This window comes from Tympanuchus pallidicinctus, unplaced genomic scaffold (assembly GCF_026119805.1).
Source record: "Tympanuchus pallidicinctus isolate F22 unplaced genomic scaffold, pur_lepc_1.0 scaffold3, whole genome shotgun sequence".
NCBI lineage: Eukaryota > Metazoa > Chordata > Aves > Galliformes > Phasianidae > Tympanuchus > Tympanuchus pallidicinctus.
Window position 1 is genome coordinate 33,114,981 of NW_026294747.1, and position 23,325 is coordinate 33,138,305.

Here is a 23,325-nt window from a genome sequence, read left to right on the forward strand (position 1 = left end):
GAGGGCTTTTTGCACAACACCCATAATAGCCCAAGTGTATAATACAACCATATAAATATTTGTAAACATTTCTCCTCATAATATGAATAATACCATACAAAATACAAAATTCAATTCCATAAAATGACTGACAAATAGGAGGTAGGAGTGCTCTATTGTCCTGCAACTATTATTTATGTACCTACACTAATTGAAATGTCTTTCTCCTATGAGAATTCTCTGAGGTTTAACAAAACATAAGCTCACAGGCAACCTACCTTCAGTCAGGTTACTTGGCTCCTTACTCTATCTAAATGTTGATCTCTGGAAAATGTAAGAATGTTGATGTTCTTTGGTATTTCTAGTCTTCCATCAAATGCAACAAATATATTCAACAGAAAAATAATTATTTCAGGTGGCAGAAGAACGAACATTTAAAGTCTTAGAGAGAAAAATCCAAGACTCAGTTTCTTCCAAGTGTTCACTCCGCCTGTCTGTCATTTGTTTCTATTCCCTCACCGACCTTTCAGAACAGCCCTACACTGGATCAGATAGCTGATACAAGAAAAGTTAAATGCATACTTAAGTGCTATAGAATTAATGCTCCACACAAAAGAGAAACCAAGAGTTCTGAGCATCAACGCACTGAGCAATTATTCTAATCATTTTTACATGAAATAATGAGAAACTCAATTGTTCTTTACACAGGTGAAAAGATCATCCAGATTTACCTTATGTATTGCACATACAGTTAAAAAGAAGCTCTCACTGAACAGAGTAATTTTTGCTTTTGAATTTTTAAATACCAAGAAAAATTGTAAATAGTACTGAATACAATAGTAATCTAAGGGAATGGAATTATGTTACAAATACAAGAAGATTACACTTTCATTTAACTTTTTGTCCATTTTATGGATCTTGTATTAAAACACAACCAAGAAGATAGAAATAATTACATAGTAATTTGATTTCTAAATTTTTCTTTAAGAATTAAAAGATAAATTTTAAAAGAATCTATGCATTTCAATGAAATAGTCAAAAATAAATGGAAAAATAATCTTTTCCTTCGAAAGGAGAAAGCATGATATAACAAAGCAGCACATAAGGCCAACTGCCACTATTTGCAGCTTAATGGAAGTTTAATAAAAAAAAAAAAAAAAAAAAAGATAAAGCAGACTCTGATATAATTTTACAAGTTGTGGTCCTTTTTGTAATCCGCTATGAAATCACAAAAGATGAGTGAATTATCATTAAGCAGAAAATTCAAGTTTTCCTGAATAATAGAAGCAGCTGTTTTCAGTTTTTTACCTTGTGGAACTGCAGAATTGAGGTTGAAAAAAGACCTTGAGAGGTCACCTCATCCAAGCTGCTGCTCAGAGCAGGGTCAATACTGAATTCAAATCAATGAAAACGCTCCACATTAGAGAACTAAAGAGCTGGGTCAATCACAACATTAAGAGCTTAGAACATCTTTCCAATAACTATGATAACTGCATGTCCTCTTTTATTTACTGTATAGTTATTTTCAACTAGCAAGTATCTAAATAGTCACATATCATTTGAGAAACATTATAAGGATTTATTACATAAATATTCATCAACAATTCCAGCTGTATACACACATATTTGTAATGTAAATTCAAAGATTCATCACAAAACAGGAGTTAACAATTTCATTAAAATGAGTTGCAATCAAAATCTTGCTTTATTCATACAGTCTTCCTCACTATCAATATGCCATTCAGAAAGGGAAACTTATATATTAAGGAATAAAGTGACTTGCTCAACAATATGGCCAGCAGGAATCAGAGAAATGATCATACCATTACACAATTCATTACTTATTATAACTCTTAATACAAATGCCCTTAAAGTCAGCTCAGAAATGAATTTCAATATACTGAAGATGCAGATTTTAGAAATTTAATCTAGTGCTTATGTTTTCAACTTGAATAAAGACAAGATGTTGCGTGTTCTCATAATGCCACATCTACACACATAAGCAATTCCTATGCTCCAAGAAAAATAATAAAAGCACACACAGACACTTTTAATTTAAGCTTTGTGTATTTTCAAGTTTTTTGTAGAACTTGTTGATCATTTAATTCATGAAGATCTGAATGCCAATTTTGCAATCAAATAACTTTTTTGGAAAAAAAAAGATTCTAACACTCAATAAGTGTGTTTGTAGGTATCATGAGGTTGAGTCTTCCTTTTTTTTTTTTTTCTGTTGAGTGTCTGTACTCATATAATCATGACATCAACACAGTTACATACAGTGTTCATTTTTAATTGGAACACATTTGGACTTTCACACTACTGACAGACTTTCAGGCTCTCCTATTCAAAAAAATGGAAGCTTAGGTCTGACTTGCCCTTTGCAAAACCTCTCTAATTACAGAAAGTTTTTGGTGTTTCCAGAATCTCACAGAACCACAGAATGGCCCAGCTTGTAAGGGACCTCAAGGATTATGAAGCTCCAAACCCCCACCACAGTCAGGGAGACCCACCTCCACATTTAACACTATCTCCTTGTACTACTAAATAGAAAAAAACAATAACATTAATATTAAAAAAATAATAATAATTCTTAATAGCACAAAAGGCTTTTAAATTAAAGAAAAAAAAGTAGCTTTACAAAGGAGCTTTACTCACCAACAATGAATGAGACACACTTTTTTTTTTATGGAGATCCCTGATGGTCTATTCTCTTTCAGTTCTTTTCCAGAGGCATCTCCATATACTTTCTAGCAAGTTTTCATATATACAATATTTACCTCTCAAATATGAAAACTGGCACTTTTAAAGCTGAATCCATCAAGTTTGGTTTTTTTTGTTCTCAGGCCACCTTTGGACAATCAGAAATGATTTTCAGTAGCTTTAGAAGTTTAGAAATTTTTGTTTCATGTTCAAGTCTTAAAGCAGTTTTCATCCTTATTCTCTTATCTAGGTTATAGAAAAAAAATTAAACTTGTCAAACTCAGCATGACAGCTTTTAAGTTTTATTTATAACAACAAAAAATACTTAATTCTGAATAAAACAAGATACTAAATGAAATAGTGTAATTCACAAAAAAGCGTGAATTCCACAGTTCTCTGAATGTTACCCTAACATTAGTATTCTTACATTTAAACATATAACTGCACTTGTCTATGTGAAACCTATGAACATGTAGCATTTTTTCAGATATGTTGTTAAGCAACCAACAAGTAAATTTTAGCTTAGATTGTATGCCCCTACTTTATTCAACAGCTATCTACCAGTCCATGGTATTAACTTCAGATGCCTAAATTACATAGTATGATTATTTGATAAGAGCCCATTAAGAAGCATAGGAATTACAGACAAAGGTGGAAAAGGGAAGAAAAACAGGAAATAACACAACAAGCAGTAACCTCAGCTTTGCTTTCCCTTCCAAGACCTAATAGGAAGGTGGGGTGTAAAACCAACCTTTTTTTCCTGTGGAACATCTCTAACACACGCATTATCCCTGTGAAGACAGATGAATCAAGTACATTCTCTGTCTGCTCACTTCTTAAGTAGTATATTCTTTTCCTTCCTTGACAAATCACACACTGTTCTACTTAAAACAATCTTTGCAGCAGATGGGTACATTATTTCATCGTATTATTCCTTCCTTTAATCTTAGCATGGACAAAGCCTATGCATCTCCATAAGGATAGATAATCCAGTCAGGGTTCTTCCTTGTATAACAGTACCTTTGTTGTTGTTTTTGTTTCCAAACCATAGGATTTAAGGTATTCATTTCATTATTAAGATGCTGATATTTTACCAGCCATTTTTTCCCTGAAGAAATTCCATGGTTTTGCTTACAACCTAGGATAAATTTCTTATAGGGCCATCTTCAAAAGACACTGATGATAAACTGCTGCTTTAAATGTTGAGGTATCCTTCCATACAGCCTAAGTTATGGTGTTTTAACCAGCTGTCCAGTACACCTTGACTGCACACCACTGGAGGCAGGGACTTCTTGCCTGCATACAATATGGCATATAATAATGTTCTATAATATCATAGGCTCCTTAGCAGATCAAACAGATTGTTGCAGATTAGGTATCTGCAACAAATGTATGCAATAAGAGCATAAAGATTTTAAAGGACTGTTACAAATAACTTTTTTACAAATAACCTTTTCCAGCTGTTTTCTACATCCTCTTTTGCAGGTATCTGTAATTATCAACCACAACTTCTCATTTTATTCTATGCTTTCTTTTTTAAATGCACTAGGTGATCTCATACAAAGCATTATGATGATTTCTTCAATGTATCTCCTTAATAGCTACATTCTCAAAGATCTGTTTATCTGCTACTTTTACGAGCATACTACTATCAGGATTTAGGTTTTCAATTTTTGAATACTCTAATCACAGACAAGCAAGAGATTACAGATATAATGCAAAGCATGAAGGAAAAACATAGACTGATAAAAGCCATATACAACTATGTCAACTCCTGAATAAAATTAGCTGTATCTTAAGCTGTGGCAGGGGAATGCTACTGGTTTAATTTAAATGCAAGTTTAATTATTGATAATGGTGAATGACATTCTCCAAACCACAGAAACATCTAAAACCTCAGGAGTCACCAAGCCTGACTTCTCACAGCAGGACTATTTACAACACGTAGAAGAGTTTAGCTCTATTACCTTTGTAACTACCCCTATAGGGTTTATGCAGCTTCCATCAAGAACACACAGAGCCCACTAGATAGTGTGATAGCTTCCAAATAAAATTCAAATAGAAGAAAGAAGAGGAGGTGTACATGCAATGATCAATTAAACAGATTAAAAATTGAAAGTCACAACACTGGCATTAGTTTATAGGTCTGAATCTGTGCCATTCTCTGGATCAAGTAAAGATGGCATGAAAACAGAAAGCATGAAAATAAACACAGGTTAATGGCAGACTAGACATATGTTTCTAGATGTAGAGCACAAATATTTATTTTCCAGGTTGTTTGATTTTACCAGACTGGAAACAATGTCAACAACCCATGCTGTTCTCCTTACCAGTGGGATTGCCTTCATCCTCATAAACTGCCATCCCACCAATCAAAGCCACCATTTAAGAAGTTTAAGTCATAAATTACCCTTTATATACAATCACTGAAACTGCTGTATGTAAGACCGAGTATCTTTTAGAGAAATTGTCCTAGAGCCAAAACATTGCTCCCAGTAGCTGCTATCTTCTCTGTGCTTTTGCAGTTGACAAGATGCTAAAAACTATTTCTAACGTAAAATAAATCTCAAGGTTACTTTTTTGTGTGTGTTTTTTGCTTTCAGACTACATGGAACATGTTCAGATATGATTCCCTTTAAATGTACAAAAAAAAAGTTTATACTTAGACTTTGGTCATGGTTTGTACTTTCAATTCATGTCCCTCATGCTTAAAGATGCACTGGAAAAATATTTTTATGCCAATCACAAATAAAAGCCTCTAAACACCTTAGGAGCAGCCAGGAACTAGATTAGATGTCATATGTTCACATTTCTTACTTCAAAAATTAAAAAAAGGAGGAAAAAAAAAAAGATACTAATCAAAATTATCTACCATTCTCTAGCTTTGATATCATTGCTGTTCCTGAGCTGATCCTGACTGCAGCATAGGCATAGGGAGCAAACAATGGCTATCTGGCTATCAAGCTCTATGAGACTTTATCACAGTACCACCTTATCATTGTGCAGTAAGTGGAAGCTTACATCTTGATCATCTTTTCCTCAGCCAAAAAAAAGAACACAGAATTACAGGGAACAAGCAATAAGAAGCCACAAATGCACGGAAGAAGAGAAAGTAAATATGTACATATGCACACACACACACAGATGACTATCTTTGTGTATGTATATATCACTGTAAGATGTTTATTACTTCTGGATTATCATTATCATGTAATACACCACACTACCTTTCTAACCTTTGCATTTTGTTCCAGCAGATAAAAAGGAAGATTTAAAAGCAATAATGTGCTTCATGAAGTAGCTGATTTGAAGTACATACTTCAAGTTTTAAATTTAAGAAGTTTAAAGAATGACACAAGTTACTTCAATCTTACACACAGGATTTTTTTTGAGCTGCATCAAGTCTGTCATAATTTTAGATTGCTGTGTGGATAGGAATATTTAAAAGGAAAGACCCAAAAAGTAAGAGAGGCCTTAGCAGTATTGAAAGTCTTGTACAAGGAAGTAGAGAGTTGAAAGCCTGTAAAACAAATTTATTTTAGTTTCCAAAATCCTGCACATTCAGAGGGACTACAGAAGCTAGAAGAATGTAAACGGAGGTGATGTCCAGGCAGAGCACTGACACACGGGGCATCTGTGCTGATCCTGCGGACCATCATCAAGCATGAGGAAGATCTGCATCCAAAGTTTTCTCACACAAAGCGGTAAAGTACAGTGAACTTACGGGAAAGCAAATCACACCCAAAGATGAGGTGAAAGGCATTCCACAGAAAAGGAAAGTTCTTTTTATTCTCATATAGCCCACATTCTTTTAGAGCAAGTGAGGCATGATAACAAAATGAGGTAGCTTTTATAGCAGAACATCTATTAAATGCATGAGACATTCAAGTACAAAACCAATATTTCACTGGAATGTATCGTAAGGCAGATTTCAGGTCCATCCCAAAAAGGACAAGTTTATATTATCTGAGAAGCACATAACAGCACCCAAAGACAATTTGAAGGAGAAACCCAGCTGCTAGCAGCAAGAGCTGAACAAGACAAATGCTACTACTAAATCCTGTATACAGCCAGTATGATGAGGTTTAATTTATTACCTCTAGAGAATAGACCAAGCTACGACACTCACTTCCATACAGAGGTAGAAACATAATAAACACTTGGGAGAGAGTTCTAATTTATATACTTAATTGCATCTATTTAACTCCAGTCACATTACATAATGTCAACAAACTTGCCAGATGTCAGGCAGAGAGCAAAGTTAAGTTAAGGATGGTCTAGAATATGGACAAAAGTAACTGTAGAAACCACAGATAACACATCTACTTATCACATATTTCTTGAGATAAACAACTCCTGGTCTCTCTGTGCTCAACTCTCTTGCTAGCTGTGATTTTTGATTTCACATGGTCCTATCTCAAAAATTCCATGTCTTTAAATTAATCCTTACCATAGAGTCATTAAAACAAACAAACAAATCAGCTAATGCACATTTAGCAGAAGTTTGTTTTGTTTTTATATGAAACTATTTTGATTAAAAACAAAAAAGTAACAAAAAGAAACAAAAAGTAACAGAATGCAGCCTTCAAGTCTGCTTGTTTCCTTGCAGGTAACCACAATATAGTACACATTGTAACTACATAGCCCGATTTCTCCAAAAAGGAAAAAAAAAAATCTAGACAAGAAGAACAATAGCTTTGGATGTTTGTGAGAAATTTTCAGAAATGATAGAAAAATACCCATGGACAAAGCATACAAATCCACACATGACCACGGCACATTCTAGATGTACCATACATAGACCCAGCACAGACCACTTTTACACAAGTAGTAAACCAAAAGTGGCAACAGGAGGCACCAGAGGCTCTTGGCATTGAGAAATTATCCATATGGTTACTGTCCCACCAGCTCTGAATCAGATAGACAGGTGACCTTCAGCATTCCACACTCACTAAGAATGTCATACAGAGAGTATGAACCTCTGTTCAATATGTGCTGTAACGCCAGGGATAAGTTCTGTTTCTTTCTATAGCAATTGAGCTTCATCTCACAACAACAGTAAGAGAAGCAGCTCATCTGCTTATTCATCTCATCATTTTCAAAATCATTATGGAAATTACGTGTCTCACAACAGCAACACAAGGCTCCTTTTATAATTCTTTTAAAAATTAAAACATCAGCTGCTTTGATTACAAGCCAGTCCTATATCCAAAGCTCCATCTTACTTCTTATTCTATGAGAATTCATTTGATGGTCTTTAATCTTTAGCAAGGAATTTCTCAAATGCTCTAAATCAGCCAGCAGCATTGCACCAGCTTTCCTCATCCATCACAGACGTGATAAATAACAAAGTCAGCATTTCTTTAAAAAAAATCCCAGTTTCTTTTAACAAATTCAGACTGATTCCCTTTCATCAGTTATCCTTTTCCTGGCTTACTCTCACACATTCTCCAAAGGTAATTTAAACTAATCTACAAACCAACATCGTGCACACTGACTTAGAGTTTCCAGGGTGGAGAATAACAAACATAAAGTCAATAAAAGACTGAACAGCAAACATCAGAAGTCTCTTGAGTTTGTAAGAGTGAGAGTAGAAATGTACTTTCACTTTGAAATATATTTACATGCATAACGACCAGGGACCTCACATTCCTAAAATGAAATACAACAACTTTCTGCTTTCACAACACAGCCAGAAGGAAGCGTTCAGTACAGAGAATTCACAAGAAGTCAAACATTCTGTTACGGGGTACACCAGGTAAAGACTCCTAGGGAATGTAGCTTTAACAGATAGACACACATTTGTACTTTTCCAGAACAGAAGAAGGATGTGATTAAGGACAAATACATAATAAGTATATGAAATGTCTACATCTGCATGTTGAACTGATCATTTAAGAGTTTTGGCTGGAGCACAAGAGAAAAAAAAAAAAAAAAAAAAAAAAAAAAAAAACCTCCACTGTTTATCTGTCTATCTGGAGAAAATCTTCCTATACTATTTACTGAGTCCTCATCCCACTCCAAAGGAAATAAATTTCTTACTACCAGGCTCTTGTTTATTTTGCATAGGTTTGTAGATTTTATGGGGAAACAAGCAAACAATCAACTTCATCCACATGAACAAAATCTGTATGTTTTCCATGGTTGCTTAAAACCCTTGCAGAAAAAAAAGTTAAGCATATTTTCAAATTTCAAATCAACCTTTAGAAAAACTCCTTTCTTCACTAAGCTCGCAGGTCTAGACATTCTGGCCTGAAAGAAGAAAAAAAAAAACAACAACAACAACAAAAAAACTAGGTTTATTTTTGTCTTCTTGTTTTATTTATTTAAGAATAAGTTGGATTTCCCTTATCAAGGATGACCAGGCGCACAAACAGCATACCTGTTCCTAAGTGTGCTTGGATCAACTCCAGAGGACAAATAAAGGACATAAATACTTCTAAAGAGCTCTCACTTTGATTTGTGGCAACTCTGCTTCTTTACCACTGAACATCTTACACGGAGATAAACCTGGGTACGATACTTAGCTTGTTGTACACCACTTGAACTATAATTTTACTTTTGTCCTTCCTCATTCCTGAGATGGCCCATTTTCTGTTTTATTATTACTGGGATTGGGTTTGGGGCTTTTGTTTGTTTGTTTTATTTGTGAAATTACAGAATTAACTATCTACACAACTACTTTTATAAATCAGTCTGAAACACACAGAGACAATGCAGACCAAACTTTGTTTCTGTTTTGGATGAAATTTTGTTTGTTCTACTTTTCTTTAATGAGAAGCTAAAAAATGCGCACAAGCATAATGCTTATGCAGGGCTAGCTGTGTTCACATGCAAGCTGCCTCAAGCTTACAAAGGTTATCTCACTGCAGTGCACAGAACATAAGCCATGCAGATCTCAAGAAAAGATGGCACAGGGTCCACATTTACTCCTCTTAGCAACTTCTCTGTCTTCATATGCCAAAGATATGGCCAAAGATCAGGTCCAAATCTCATCTTAGCAGTCGATCTAAGGGCTGTTTTATAAAACTATATTCTTAAGCCAAATAATTTTCTACCACATATTTACATCAAAGTTTTCAAAACTTGGCAATGCCAATAAGTAACTCAACACATTGTATATGTTGAGTTTTATATTATATGAGATAATTAGTTGCATATTATATGAGATAATAAAGGTGGCAAAGAACTTCAGCAAACAGAAAATAGAACTTCCTCCTTTGGACTAATACTTTTTCTAGCAAAAAGCAAATTAGTTTTTATAATAACTGTTAAAACAAAAAAGTCTTTGGTAACATGACCACTTCAAACAACTACAGATATGCTGTGTTCCTACTTAGAGTGCTCTACACTATACTTGTGCCCTGGATAAGTGATCCTATTGTAAACCACTAACTCAAAAAGGGTAATAATTCAAACTATTTATATTCAGAAAACAAAGACTATATTTTACAATACTCTCCTGCTGATCTCATGAGGGGATCAGCCTAAAAGCCAAACATGATACATATTTTTCAGTATATTCTCATTTCTTGTCAACCACATAATTTAAATGCTAAAATTCCCATTCAGTTGAAGATCCCATGAAAGCACACCTCAGCACCTCCGGTTCTAGGAAAGACAAGGAAATAGACTCAGAGGAACCAAATGTAATCATCTTAAGTATAGCTCTTAAACTCAAACGCATTTAATTCTGTTATGTCCTAATCTAGCACAAACCATTTCATCTTCAGATTTGTTATGAAAATTCATTTACAACTATATCAGCATGATATTCCTGAAGGAATCCCTCTCATGGATGATGGGAAAAAGAAAAAGAAAAACGCTCTTTGCTCATGCCGTTTTTTACATTATATATATTAGATCAATTATGTAAATATATACTCTAATAAAAGTAGAAAATCTAACCTTTGCACTTCAGGTGCCATTTAAAGTCCTCTAGTGTAAGTATATGCAAATTCATGTTTATATATAAAAGTTTTGCTACGTGTAAAAGTTTATATTTGTGCATACATATGTATATTAGTTATATCTTGGTTGTGGTTTTGTGTACTAAATACTGTGGTTTCACATTTACAAAGATACATAAGTACACACAAAGACAGATACACGTGTACACATATACATACACAGACCCTCAATATTCATATCCTACTCAGGACTACATATGCTCCATTCTGCACACTCTGAGAACCCCAGTTCCACTTAATCTAAGTTCTGTGCACTGAGCACTAAGTTCAGCCAATAAATCTGTGCAGAGTAAAGGCCATAAATGTCTTCACTCAGGTATACCCACATCAGCATGGGAGAGACTCTCTGTAAACAGATCATCTGACTGACTGATACTGAGGAGAAGCTGCCACAATCCTACAAATAAAGTTGCACATTTAAATATTTAACAGTATCACCACAAAGAAAGAGTTGATATTAATGACCTAACAGGAAAGCTGAAGAAAAAAATAATAATAACAATTTTCATCCTGATATACTGCTTATACAGCCCAGACCAAACCATTGCCTTAGGACAACAGTCACATTGCAGACACTGCCCACCTCCTATGCAGACCCAAGGAACTTTGGAAATAGCATGCTATTTCATTAAAGTATTTGTTACAGCATCACCTCCTGCACAATGGCGGTGAACAATTGGATCTTTCACATTACATTGTGAGTAAGTAGCACTTTAGATCACTTCAAGGAGAGAAAACATCATCAATCTCTGGCACACAGGAGGTGTTACCTCAGAGCTATCTGATTCCAGGCCATTTTTTAAACAAGTTTCTGCCAGGATGCAGAGTAACTCTGCACATGCAAACAGTTCCCGTGACACTGAAACAGTGAGTGGTAGGACTCACGTCAACAGACATGCTTGCAGATTTAAAACAAAAATTCTCAGGACTAAATAACATACAAGTTAACCTGCAAAGAGCAGGAACTGCAGGACACCATCCAAGGAGTAAAACAACAATTAAAAAAACCACCAAACAAACAAATGGAAAACATCTCTACCTCCTCATTATCACTTTCTTTTATCCACATTCTTCTTGCCAGCCTTGAGAAAGCAGGAACTAGGGCAATGAGAAATTGTACTGAGAAGAAAGTTCCTCACTTGGGATTGTTGTGAAGAAGATTGGTACACGCTTTTCTCTTTTGTACCGTCCAACAAATTAAAGTGTTTGACATTGTTATGTCATTTCTGACTTCAGCCTGACTCTGGGAGGAAAAGCCAAAGCATTTGGCTTTCTTTAAACAATACTGCATTGTTAAGAAGTTAGGAAATTGTTAGGAAGTATGAAAGATTACACTAGATCTAATTATAATGCCCTGAAATTAGTGCTTTCCTCAAGCACAAACACATTAACAATGCATGCAACGATCTTAACATGTTTTCATTCCTGCAAGCATAGTAACGTGAATAGCAAAGCACTATGCACTGGTTAAGCTGTGTCTGACCTCCGTGACCAAGCAACAGATTTCAGCCTGATAGCCAATATGGCAACGTTAAAAAACAGCTGTGTCTTTCTTCAGTTTGGTTTAGCAGTGCAGGTCACCAGCCACTTCTTAAGACACAGAATTTAGAAGTGAAGCTGTATGTTTAACACTTCTTTCAAAATGTTGCATTAGGTGCTCTTTAAAAAAAAAGGGAAATTCTGCTTTCAGCAAAGTTCAGAGGACAGGCTTTACAAACACAAATAAAGCACAACCATGAGTTTAAAAAAAACAAAAAAACAAAAAAAAACAAAAAAAACAAAAAACCGTGCTGCTGGAAAATACTTTACCTCAGTAAAAACAAAGGAAAAAAAAAAATCACAACTTCTTGCGTTATAACAATTCCAGATGTCTAAGTTTTGGTTGGCTGAGTTAGTTGTAATGTCTTGCAATCATCATGACACAGTTACTCTGGTCCTTCACTCAAGAAGCACTGCGATAGTGCAACATTTTATACAACTCAGAATAGGAAACGGCGTCTGGCGGCAGATGAGGCACGCAGACGCTGGCGGAGCGGAACTCCGAGCGCTCCGCGACTCCTACAGCCCTCTGCCCGACGGCATTCTGCTCCGAAATGCTACCTGCAGCCAGGCCGAGCCCGGCTGCTCCTCTAAGTCTCGGCCTCTTCCCGCTCCAGGGCCACCTGCCAGCTCTGGGCTGGCCCTCGGCCCCAGCCCAATCGGAGACCCCCACCCGGCTGCCGGAGGAGCAGCGCTCGGGCGCTGCCCGAGCCCCGCCGCGCGCCACCGGCCCGAGCGGCGCCCCCGGCCCCGCCTTAGGCGGCGGCGGGACGCGGGAGCTGGGCTGCCCTGCCCGGGTATCGAACGGGAGCTGCGCCGCTGTGAATGCTGGTCTTTCCTTGTTGGTGTTTGCTTTTTTTTTTTTTTTTTTTTTTTTTTTTTTTTTTTTTTTCAGTGGAAAGTTTCTACCTCTCCCGGCCGAGGCTGGGACAAGAGCTGCCCCGGGCGCCGCGATGACAGGTTTCGCCCCCCTCCCCCTCCCACAGCACCGGGAGCAGCCGCAGCGACCCGGGGGTCGGTTCCTACGCGGCACTTCGCGCAGCGAGCGCTGGCCAACAAACGGAGCAGAGGCGGTGGGAGAGCATCCCGCCCTCAGCAGGGGAACCCGAGAAGCGGAGCCGAGGAAGGGAAGGTGCCAGAAGGGCGACGGAGGAGAAGAAGGGCCGGAAAGTTGCACTCGGTGCTCTAGCATCGGGAAAAGCCGCCAGCAGGCCGGGACAGAAAAGTTCGTCGCCACAGCGGCCGTGGGATGGCGGGTATGGGGGGGGGGGGGGGGGAACCGCTTCTCACCTTCTGGTCGACGATGGAACAAGCCATCTCCCGAACGTGGGCCAGGCTGAAGTCCCCTGAAGAGTCCTGTAGCAACAGCACGGGCTCCCGGCTCAGCCCGATCTGGAGGTGGAAAGCGACGCCGCCGCCGCCACCAGCAGCAGCAGCAGCAGCAGCCGCCCCGGGCGGAGGCAGCGGGCTAGGCGGGCGGAGCAGCGGTGGAGCGCTCATCGGGACCAGCCTGCCGGGGCGCCGCGGGGCCGGGGAAGGAGGCAAAGACGCGGACGCCGCGGTGAAAAGTTCGCGGCCGCCACGGAGGCGCTGGGCGAGTTTCTTTGTGAAGTTTCAGGGAAGTCCCGGTCGAGTTGCTCCCGGGTGAAAATGGCGAGGGGGGGGTGGGGGGAAAGAGGGGCGGAGGACCGGAGAGGATGCAGACAGGAAAAGGCGGCGAGAGACGAGAGGCGCGAGGAGGGAGCAGGGCCCGGCGCCGCCGAGGTGGTGCCGCCGCTCCGGCTGTTGGCGCTGTGCGCGGCGCGGGGGCGGGACGGGCCGCGCCCTCAGCTGGGCCGTGCTGTGCCGCGCCGTTCCTCTACCACACGGCGGCCGCGGCCAGGACTGAGCTCGACTTCACGACCACGGGGGTGTTCTCGTGACGTGTGCCGGGGACCCCCGGATACCTGGGCTGAGGAGGGAAAAGCATCCTCCCGCCCACCTCCGCTGGATAAAACTGTCTAAGCAGCCTTCGTGCCTCCTACGGAAAGCCTTTCCTGGCCCCAAGAGTAGGTAGAGCCTGAGGAACCTCCGGTTTGGAGGCAGCACAGAGAGTTCTCAGTGCAGGGCAGGAGGAACGAGGGACAGCCTGCTCTGTAGCCGCGATAAGCGCCTGCGATTGGTGCTGAGGAGCTCCTGGCCGCCTCAGCCCAGGACAAGCTATTCCTCCTGAGTTTCAGGATCAGTGCAAGTCCTACACGTCTGTAGAAATAGCACCGATGGCAGGCAATATTTAAACTTAAAAAAAAAAACAAACAATATAATCTCCACTTGGAAATCTATTAAGTCAGCGGGAGCAAGAATTGTGAATATTCTAGGTAGCAGAGATACTTAAAGCAGCTTTACTGCACTCCTGAAGATGGCAACACCGAGTGAATGTGAGGAGGTGATCGAAGTTGATGGAATTTACCACTTTTTTCTTTACAAACTGATTTTCTGATCAAACGTATAGCTGCAGTACTATTTCATTTTGAGGAGATGGTTTTTAAGGACGAGTTTTTACTGTGGTCAGATTATTTCCCAGCTGAGCTCTGCACACACATGCAGCACCTTGCTGTCACTATTTTTGAATCCATTTATTCTTAAGCAAGTTTTCTGACTAACATTGTTGCATTTTTCATATCTGTATCTTCTACAGAGTACCAAACCTAATGAAATCAACAGCACTGTAGATTAAGATGATTCTTAGTTCCCCCTGCTGACTTTCTTATCACATTAGGAATAATAATCATCTTCAACCACATCTGCTGCTTTTACTGTTGTAAACCATACTCACTGCTGTCATTGCAAGCAGCATTTCTGTAGGAACATGTCAGTTATGGCACAGCATTGTACTCCAGCTGGTGCAAGTTACCATTACGATGCGCTGTTTCCTAATGGTTTCCAGTGTACTAGACATTTGTTTTGGAGTATGTACTCTTACACTCCCATGTCAAAACCTGCTGAGGACAACTACTACAAGCTTCTCACAGTCCTGTGATCCAGCCAGCTGTCCTATACAGGAGTCAGCACAGGAGAAGCATGAGATCTGTATGCACACCCACAAAAGGAAGAACATATGAGATCAAAATGCCATCTCTGAAAGACTCTCAGAAGTTCAAATGCAAAGGTAAGGCCAGAGTCATATCAGGTAGCATGTGTAAGCTTTTTCAGAGCACATACACTTATCCACTGTTGAAAGCAGCATATTAGAATTTCCTGTAGCATTGCTTAATTGTACAGGTGGTCTTTGAATGTGGTAAAGTATCGTGAGTGTCATCAGCTGCTATCAGAGTGCTTCTTCCTTGCAGTTCACTGTGGCAAAAACAGATGTGCTCTGATGGCAGTAGAGGTGTTGAGTAGTCCTCCTTTCTCCTGACCTTGCTATGTTTAATTATAGGATCACCTAACTGAGCCTTTCACAACATGAGTCACATGATGGCATTGGCTTTCAAGGGAAAGAGTGAAAAAAATGGAAGCTGCACATGTACTTAGCTACTGTGCAGTATTATAGCTCTTCTGCATCTCAAAATAACTGAGAAGTGCTTAACAGCAGCCATAGAGGGCAAGGCAACAGTATTGTAATTTGTATCAGAAAATTATTACACAGTAGCAGTGCAGAGAATTATCCATCCATGTCTTTGTTATCTCTGGAGATCTAGCAATGTCAGCTCATATACTCTGTGCAGACATGGTTGCAATGTTTTCTTCAAAAGGAAAGACAGTAGTGGTTTTTAAAAGTTCTAGGTTTCTGTCTTGTTTCACTGGCATATCTGCCCTGCAGAATACACCTTTGTAATCAGAGTAGGTGAAGACAGAACTTTTCCAGTTCTGGAGCTCATTTATACTGAGAGATTCAGAAAAAACTCTGAGTGTTTAGATTTCACTATAAGTGTACCAATTGACTAATCAGGACATAAATTTCAGGGAAAAAAGTTTGCCTCACATGGCTTCAGAGCCTATGCATCTAGCTATTTAGAGGAAAAGAGCAGTCAACAGAGGATTGTCACTGTAAAATCAAATTATGAGAACCTTTCCCAGCTGTCCCCAAGGTACAGAGCCTGACCTGTTTGTAGCACATGTTGGACAAGATTCCAGCAGTTCTTGAGAAAGGACTGCTTTTCCTGCACATGTGCATTGCATTGCTAATAGGGTTAATTACAAGCTGTTGTAATATTACTTCCAATTATTCTGAATAATTATAGCAAGAAGGGAGGATAGTGATTTTCATGTACTCTCAGATTGTACACTTGACCCTCCACTTACAACCCATTCTGAAACTTTCTTCTTTCAGCATCTGACATTGTATAGATAGAATTCTGTTCTATCTACTGGGAATAAGAATCATCCTCTCCTTTATTTTTCTCTACTTTTGATGTGACTGTCCCTTTTTGACCAGTGAATTATTCGTGTATCTTTCTGCTCTTTAACATAATTATTCACTGCATGTGTTTGAATTGTTGTAATTTTTTAAAAATCTAAGCTCAAACAGCTAGGAAAAAAATAATGCAAAATATGTCTCAAAAAATAGAGAATAGATATTGAGCACTGACAACGCTTATGTTTAGGTTAATATGTTTTACCTAAAATAAATTCTGATGTGTTTACCCAGAGAGTAGAACACATGTGATTACTATCAGATGATTATTGCTAGCCTTCTTAGACTAATAGTAGAATACTATTAGTACCAGTTCTGGGACTGGTACTTTGAAAATATGTTGTTTGACAGTATAGCCAGTAGTATAGTACATCTTGGCAAGGAAAAAAAAAAAAAAAAAAAAAAAAAAAAAGAGCAGGGCTAAAGCAGAGAAAGGTGTATAAAAAAGCAGTGTATGGGAGCTAGAAGGAAAGTGATACAGGAAATAACGTTCAAGTTTTTAAATGTGAGAATTATTAGAATGAGTAAAAAAAGGAAGTGGTAAATCTTTTTGAATGCTTTGATATTCAAACTCTTTTCTTAAAGACTTTGGGGCTCAGTGCAGTTTTAACTTCTTTGTTTCACAAGATCAGAGTGGAAGACCTTTGGCCTTCTGTTATGCACTTAATAGTATCTAAAAATGGCAGGCAGGTTTTTTTTTCCTGTGACAGCACACATGAATTCAAAGCTACAGAGACAGCCATCCTTCTTCTTCTCTTATTATAAGAGTCCATCTTCTACCTCAGAGGGAAGACACAATTTGTCCAAGTAGAAAGTGAGCCCATAAACCCTGTTTTCCTTATGCCACTTCCAATTACTTGCCCCATCAAGCAGAAGCCTGGGGAGCAGCTTGTTCTTCAGGGCATCATGAAAATAACAGCAGGTTTGTTTGTTTGTTTTTTAATCTTTGATAGTTTACCTCCTCAATCTGCAATAGCACATCAAATGTTGAAGTGTGCAAAGATACTTTTGTTGCAGAATGAGGCTGATTCTCATTTTTGCATTCTGCTACTACAGTGCTTCTGTTTCCTGGCCTTTCCTTCTCTTACACGTTCCTGGACCACACCCCTGTAGGCCTTCTGCTTTCATTTATCATTTCAGTGCAATTTTTTTTTTTCCCAACAGTTCATTTTCTTGACTGTTATAGTGGGTGTTATAGATGGAAAGATTATCGTGATGAAAATGGGAAAAAAAACAACCAGGGAAGAAATGCTCACCTGTATCCAGAGATCTAGGTTCATAGGAAAGACTCTACAGAACAGGGATGTCTAAAAAGAGATCTTTCCCCGTTGGCAGTCAGCCCTTAAATGGGATCTAGGAGGGGGTCACACGTGTGAATCGTCTTCAGAGATGTTTCCACACCTGACTCAGTCCTTTCCTCAGGTAATCAATCAGTGGTTCAGGCTGTGACTCAAAGTTCCCATACATTGACATACGGACTTGCATCCAGATGATGGTTCATTAAAAGCTGTAGGACAAAACAGGATCTGGAAGACTGCAGTATAAAGCTCTCATCTACACACTCTGATTCTTTTGCTTGAGAAAATATCATGCTGATATAGGAGGTTTGATTTTTTTTTTTTTGATCTTTTTTTTTTTTCTTTCTTTTTTTTTTTCCATATGCTCCATACTGATCTAACTGTACTTGAAAAATGCTGGGACAGGAAGGCAGAGTTCATGTTTTATTCAGAAATTTCTTATTGCTACCTCCCAGATGACTTCTGAATATGGCATTTTCTACAAAGACCACTTTTGTTGTTGCTTACATAGCACTGTTGCACTAAACAGGCTCCTCAGTGTCAGTGCAATACAATTCTACAGATTTCTGGATCTCAAACTTCTAGGTCTGATAGTCAGACTTTATGATTGCATATAGAATTGCTTCCTCTTTAGAAATGATTATATAATCTTCACTATGTAGCTGGGAATAGTTAATCAACATAGAGCTAGTCTGTTCTGTATATTTTGATAATTTGCTTTTAAATTACATCAATAATTCTTTCCGCTAGTAAAATATGTATGTTACTGAAAACCAGCTGTATCGTATTTCAGTTAAGTGTATTTTTTATTAAAGTTCTTGAGGTACTGTTCATTTATTAATACATACGAGCATAACCAATTTACCAAGCCTTGTTTTGTTACACATCAGGAACCTGTTACATGGTTTCTTAACACTGATTTATTTATTTATTTTTTTTCTGTGTGTGTGTGTGGCTGCTGTCCAGGCCTACGTGTCATTTTCATTGATGATTTTTGGCAGTTCAATACATAATCCAGATCCCGGGAATGAGAGTACTGGCCATGCAGAGCCAGATATGTATGTTGTGATCTGTGCATGATTTTGACCTATAGGAATGGATGTCACACTTTTTCTGTGAGCAGATAGATAGAGCCCAAAAAAAGAGGTAAAAGCTGCTAGCTATCCATCAGCAGTTCTCACCAAATCTTATGGAACACGTCAAAGTAGTGGACATGCAGAGTGGCAGATAATAAGTAAGGATGTCAGAGTCTTATTTATGAACTAAGAAATGTCTGGTTGTATGGAAAGTATACAAGGTTACAGGCAATTTTTAAATTGAGCTAGTAATTTATCCAGAAGCTAGAAATTTCTGTAATGACTTTCTGCTCTGGTATTTAAAGTGATGCTAATTGAGCTTGTCAGATGGTTAGTTCCAGTACAGTTAGTATTACCATACTTTTATGTGGTTTTATTTTGATGCACAATATAATTTGAATACATTAAACTATGGTTAACCTAAATTATTAATGATTGCTGCATGAATGCAAGGACTACAGGCCCAGATAACACCTGCAAGGGATTACTGAGACTATAGCAATAAAGCAATTGATAGACACTGTTCCTTAATTCTGTGAAACTTTTCATACTTGTAATGATTTAATGAGATGAGAGAGACTGCACATTGAAACAGGAAATTCAATACATTTCTTGCCTGTATTGTCATTGATCTTTTACTGTTTACTGGACTTGGTTACTACTGCTGGTTTGGTTTTACTGCATGAAACTGTGACAGTAATGGGGGAACCTCTTATTTTACAGGGAAGGGGAGAGGGGTAGAGAAAGGAAATGGTGCAAAGGATACCAAGCAACCTGTCTGAGTGGGGTTAAAATAGAAAATGAAAGATTTGTAGGCAAGGAGAAGAAAGAGAAGAAAGAGCATTTATTGCAGGGAGTTCTACAATTGCATATAACTTTTTTGTTACCTGCAAATGTTCAGAATTTAAAATTTACCCTTACCTCATCATTTCAGCAGGTTGGGTTTTCAGATAATTAGAACTGTATTTTTCTTTCATTTGCGGTTACTTTCTGCACATAAAGATGACTTGATTGCTGAGAATTTCTTTAAGTAATAAAAGAAAATAATACCTTTCATTTAAACCACAATTTATTCTTAATCCAGAAAATAGATGTATATCTTTTCTGCACTTTAGAAGACAAGAATCTCAGCATGAAGCCTTATATGGTGCTGCAGCTTTGTCATCCTTGGTTATATAAACAGCAAAACCATGAGACAGAGTAGGAAGACAGATTAGCTGCATTTGATTCTACTTAAATTTAGTGGATCTTGACACAATAAGCATGCTAAGAGAGTCTTTAAAGTAACTTCATTACAATAATGTCCAACACTATAAGAGAATAAAAAAATGTGATATTAGGCAGAAACAGGTAGACAAGAGATTGTGAATATTACAGTTAATCTGCTCTTGAGCATGCTAAATATTATCAAGAATAAATGACATTGTTGGGGAAAAAAAAAAAAAAAAAAAACAACTTGAAAATGCACCAGAAGGTTGAAATCAAATTTAAAGAAAAAATGAACATTTTTTAATATTTCCCCTTTGAATATTTTAAAGTGGAGGACTTCATAGGAGGCTGTCTTCCAACCACAAGTGTATGACTTTCTGAAAGAAGTACATTTTTACAACATTACTAGGTTCAGCATAAAAGTATCAGGTAACATTCCACGTCTATGTAGTAAAGATATGAAAATATATTTGTCTCTGAACTATCCCTTTTAGGTCCAATTGTAGACTTTTTTCTCATTTGTTAATTAATGTCTGATCAACCATTTTCTACTAATTCCTGAACTAGGAAAGAAAAAGAGATGATTTAAAATTGTCCTTTTTGTGAGTATCAAGCTATTGGAAGAATCTATCTTTCTAGCCACTTATAGACTATTTTGTTTCTTAAATAATATATGTATATGCACATATATACGTATATATATTAATATTCCAAGTTTTGAACACAATCTCTAATTGTGTAGGTATCAAGAGTAGCAAACAGCTCCACAGGCCTCTTCATGAGCAAAAAGATCCAATAGAATAGAATAAGACTGCTAACATCCAAGACACCACGAGACAATGCTGTACTTTCAGAAAATTGATGCTATGGTGGATAGTTCTCCCTGGCACTGACACAATAATATATTGTTTATTTATAAAATATTATTTGTTTCAAAGGGCTAATTGCAGTGAACATTGGGGCATAAAGCACAGAGGACTTTACATTTTCCTGTTCTATTTATCCTAATAAGAGTTTTCAATAATCTTTGTGAAGTTATAGTTAGTTTTCATGCCTTACGAATACAAAACACAATGTATAATTTGGCAACTGCTGAATTATTTGAATTGTATGGCTAAAAAAGGGATTTTGCTTTCAAAAGGACTGTGTCTCAACCACGTGGTGAAGAATTTCTATCCTGTGGATAGCCCAACCTCACAAAAAAAGCATTGGTGTGCTCTGCGAAGGAGACTGAGCGTGTTTCTGTGAATGCATATATATGTTGGAGGAAAACTCCAAAAGCTTCTTTCAATTCAGGCTTGAGCATGTGTATCTGTGGAGTCTTTATAAATATTCAGATAAATGTATTCCAAGTCTTTCATAAATCTGATTTGTTGGTAGAAATTTGATGAAATAATAGTTTTACAGAGTTTGATACATTCTTCTTTTAAGACACAAAAATATGAAAATCCTGCAGAAAAGAGCGGGCATTTATGTAAATCTTGATTCATTAAAATCCTAGGTGGTCCTGTGAGGCTGGTCAATATTAATTACAGGAGTGACAGTTGGGGTCAGAAGATCATGGAACAGCTGGTCTATATTACTTTGACCTAATTTCAGGTGATGTAGTCTAGGAAATAGTTAATTATATTTATCAGCACTCCAGTGACTCACATCTTTAATATTAGGATGATTGATTTTTATTCTTTGTAGACCATTGCATCTGGTTCTCATCATGTTCTTTCTATTCAGTATTCACCAGAATAGTCAAATATGTTCAGTTAATTTTCACAACTCATACAATTCATCGACAAGAAAATGGCATCTCCGTGTGAACAGTTGAAAATCTTACTGCTAGAAAACTGTAATGGAACCACATCAGAAATTGTGGAGAGAAAAGAGGGGAGCGAATGATCAGAAAATGCTTTTTTCTTGTTTCAGCTCACTTCCTCTCCTCATGGGTTTCTGAGTAAAATTTTGAGCATGCTACATTTTGAGATGTTTTGAAATAGGCGAAACATACAAATCATGAACTGAAAATATCAGACATCAGTATCTTTTAAGATTTGAAGTATTAAAAGCACTTCATTAAGCTGAGTCAGTAGTTACTAGATTACACGCATGCTTTCAAATGAAAAATCATCTGTTCTTCCAAAAGCCAAAACAGTTCAGCATGGAATGCCAAATATATTCATTGCAAATATTTATGTTAAATCAAGAGGATGTGGGCAATCTGCAGAAGTTAGGAAATCAAATTTTTTATTTTTCACAGCAGCTGTCACTTAACTACATCACAGCCAAAGCAACATATTCTCAAAGCATTACTCTAATACATTTTTACATCTCTAAAAGGGAACTCAATACCAGCAACTATGAGAATCTGCATTTTGCATTTCCCAACTCTGGCATATTTGAATATTCACCCATAATACTAGATTAGATTAAATCTATATGTTGAATACATGGTAAGAACCTGGATTAAGTTCTGAATTTTATAGTTAACAGTCACGAAGTGCTTCTTGAAATAAGACCTCCTGTACGCTTTTCATAAAGACAGATGTTCAACATTTCCTCAAGAACTCTGTCAAAAGTTTATTCTGCCTGGGATAAAGTTCAGTTGTTGTAACTGCAGTTTCTCCTGGCAAAGCTCTGCTCTTGCTTTGTCTGAGACTGCTTCCCTTATTCCTCTCAGGAATACAATAACACTTACTTGTAGGGATAGGAATACCCTGATATTCACACTGTTATCCTACAAAATGCTATTTGCAGAAGACAGAGTTTTATAATATTTTGAAAATATATTTCCAGAGTAGCTGAATCTGCAGGATTATATTGATTTTTACAATATTTTTCACATGGATTCAGATATTTTTACAACAGATTCATGGTAACATATCTTTGAACATTCTGCATAAATATTTGAATGATATTCAAAAATACTCCTTACATATTTTTGAAACTTTGAATAAATGAAATTTCACTCATAGGCATACATGTTCTGCTTTTTTCCACAGTGCTATGTATTTTACTGCAAAAATATTCACAAGAATTCATTAAACTTCAACAATCACAGTCATATAAATAAATGCTCATGTAGTATAAATTACAATAAATTAACATCATTATGTCTCAAATTATATCTTACACCTAAGCAATAAGTTTAGATGGCATATTTCAGC

At 37.5% G+C, this 23,325-nt stretch overlaps 1 protein-coding gene across 4 annotated transcripts in view; it reads right to left on the reverse strand.

Moving 5' to 3' along the window:
* PRKD1 (protein kinase D1) overlaps window positions 1-13,958 on the reverse strand; it is a 108,952-nt gene extending 94,994 nt beyond the window's left edge. For 3 of the 4 annotated variants that reach the window (XM_052693225.1, XM_052693224.1, XM_052693223.1), the window contains exon 1: window positions 13,479-13,958. In XM_052693225.1, the coding sequence (XP_052549185.1) occupies window positions 13,479-13,688 (210 nt within the window). In that variant the 5' untranslated portion in view covers window positions 13,689-13,958. The remainder of the gene's footprint in view (window positions 1-13,478) is intronic. The other variant, XM_052693226.1, reaches the window with a different exon arrangement.
* Between the last annotated feature and the right edge of the window lie 9,367 nt (window positions 13,959-23,325).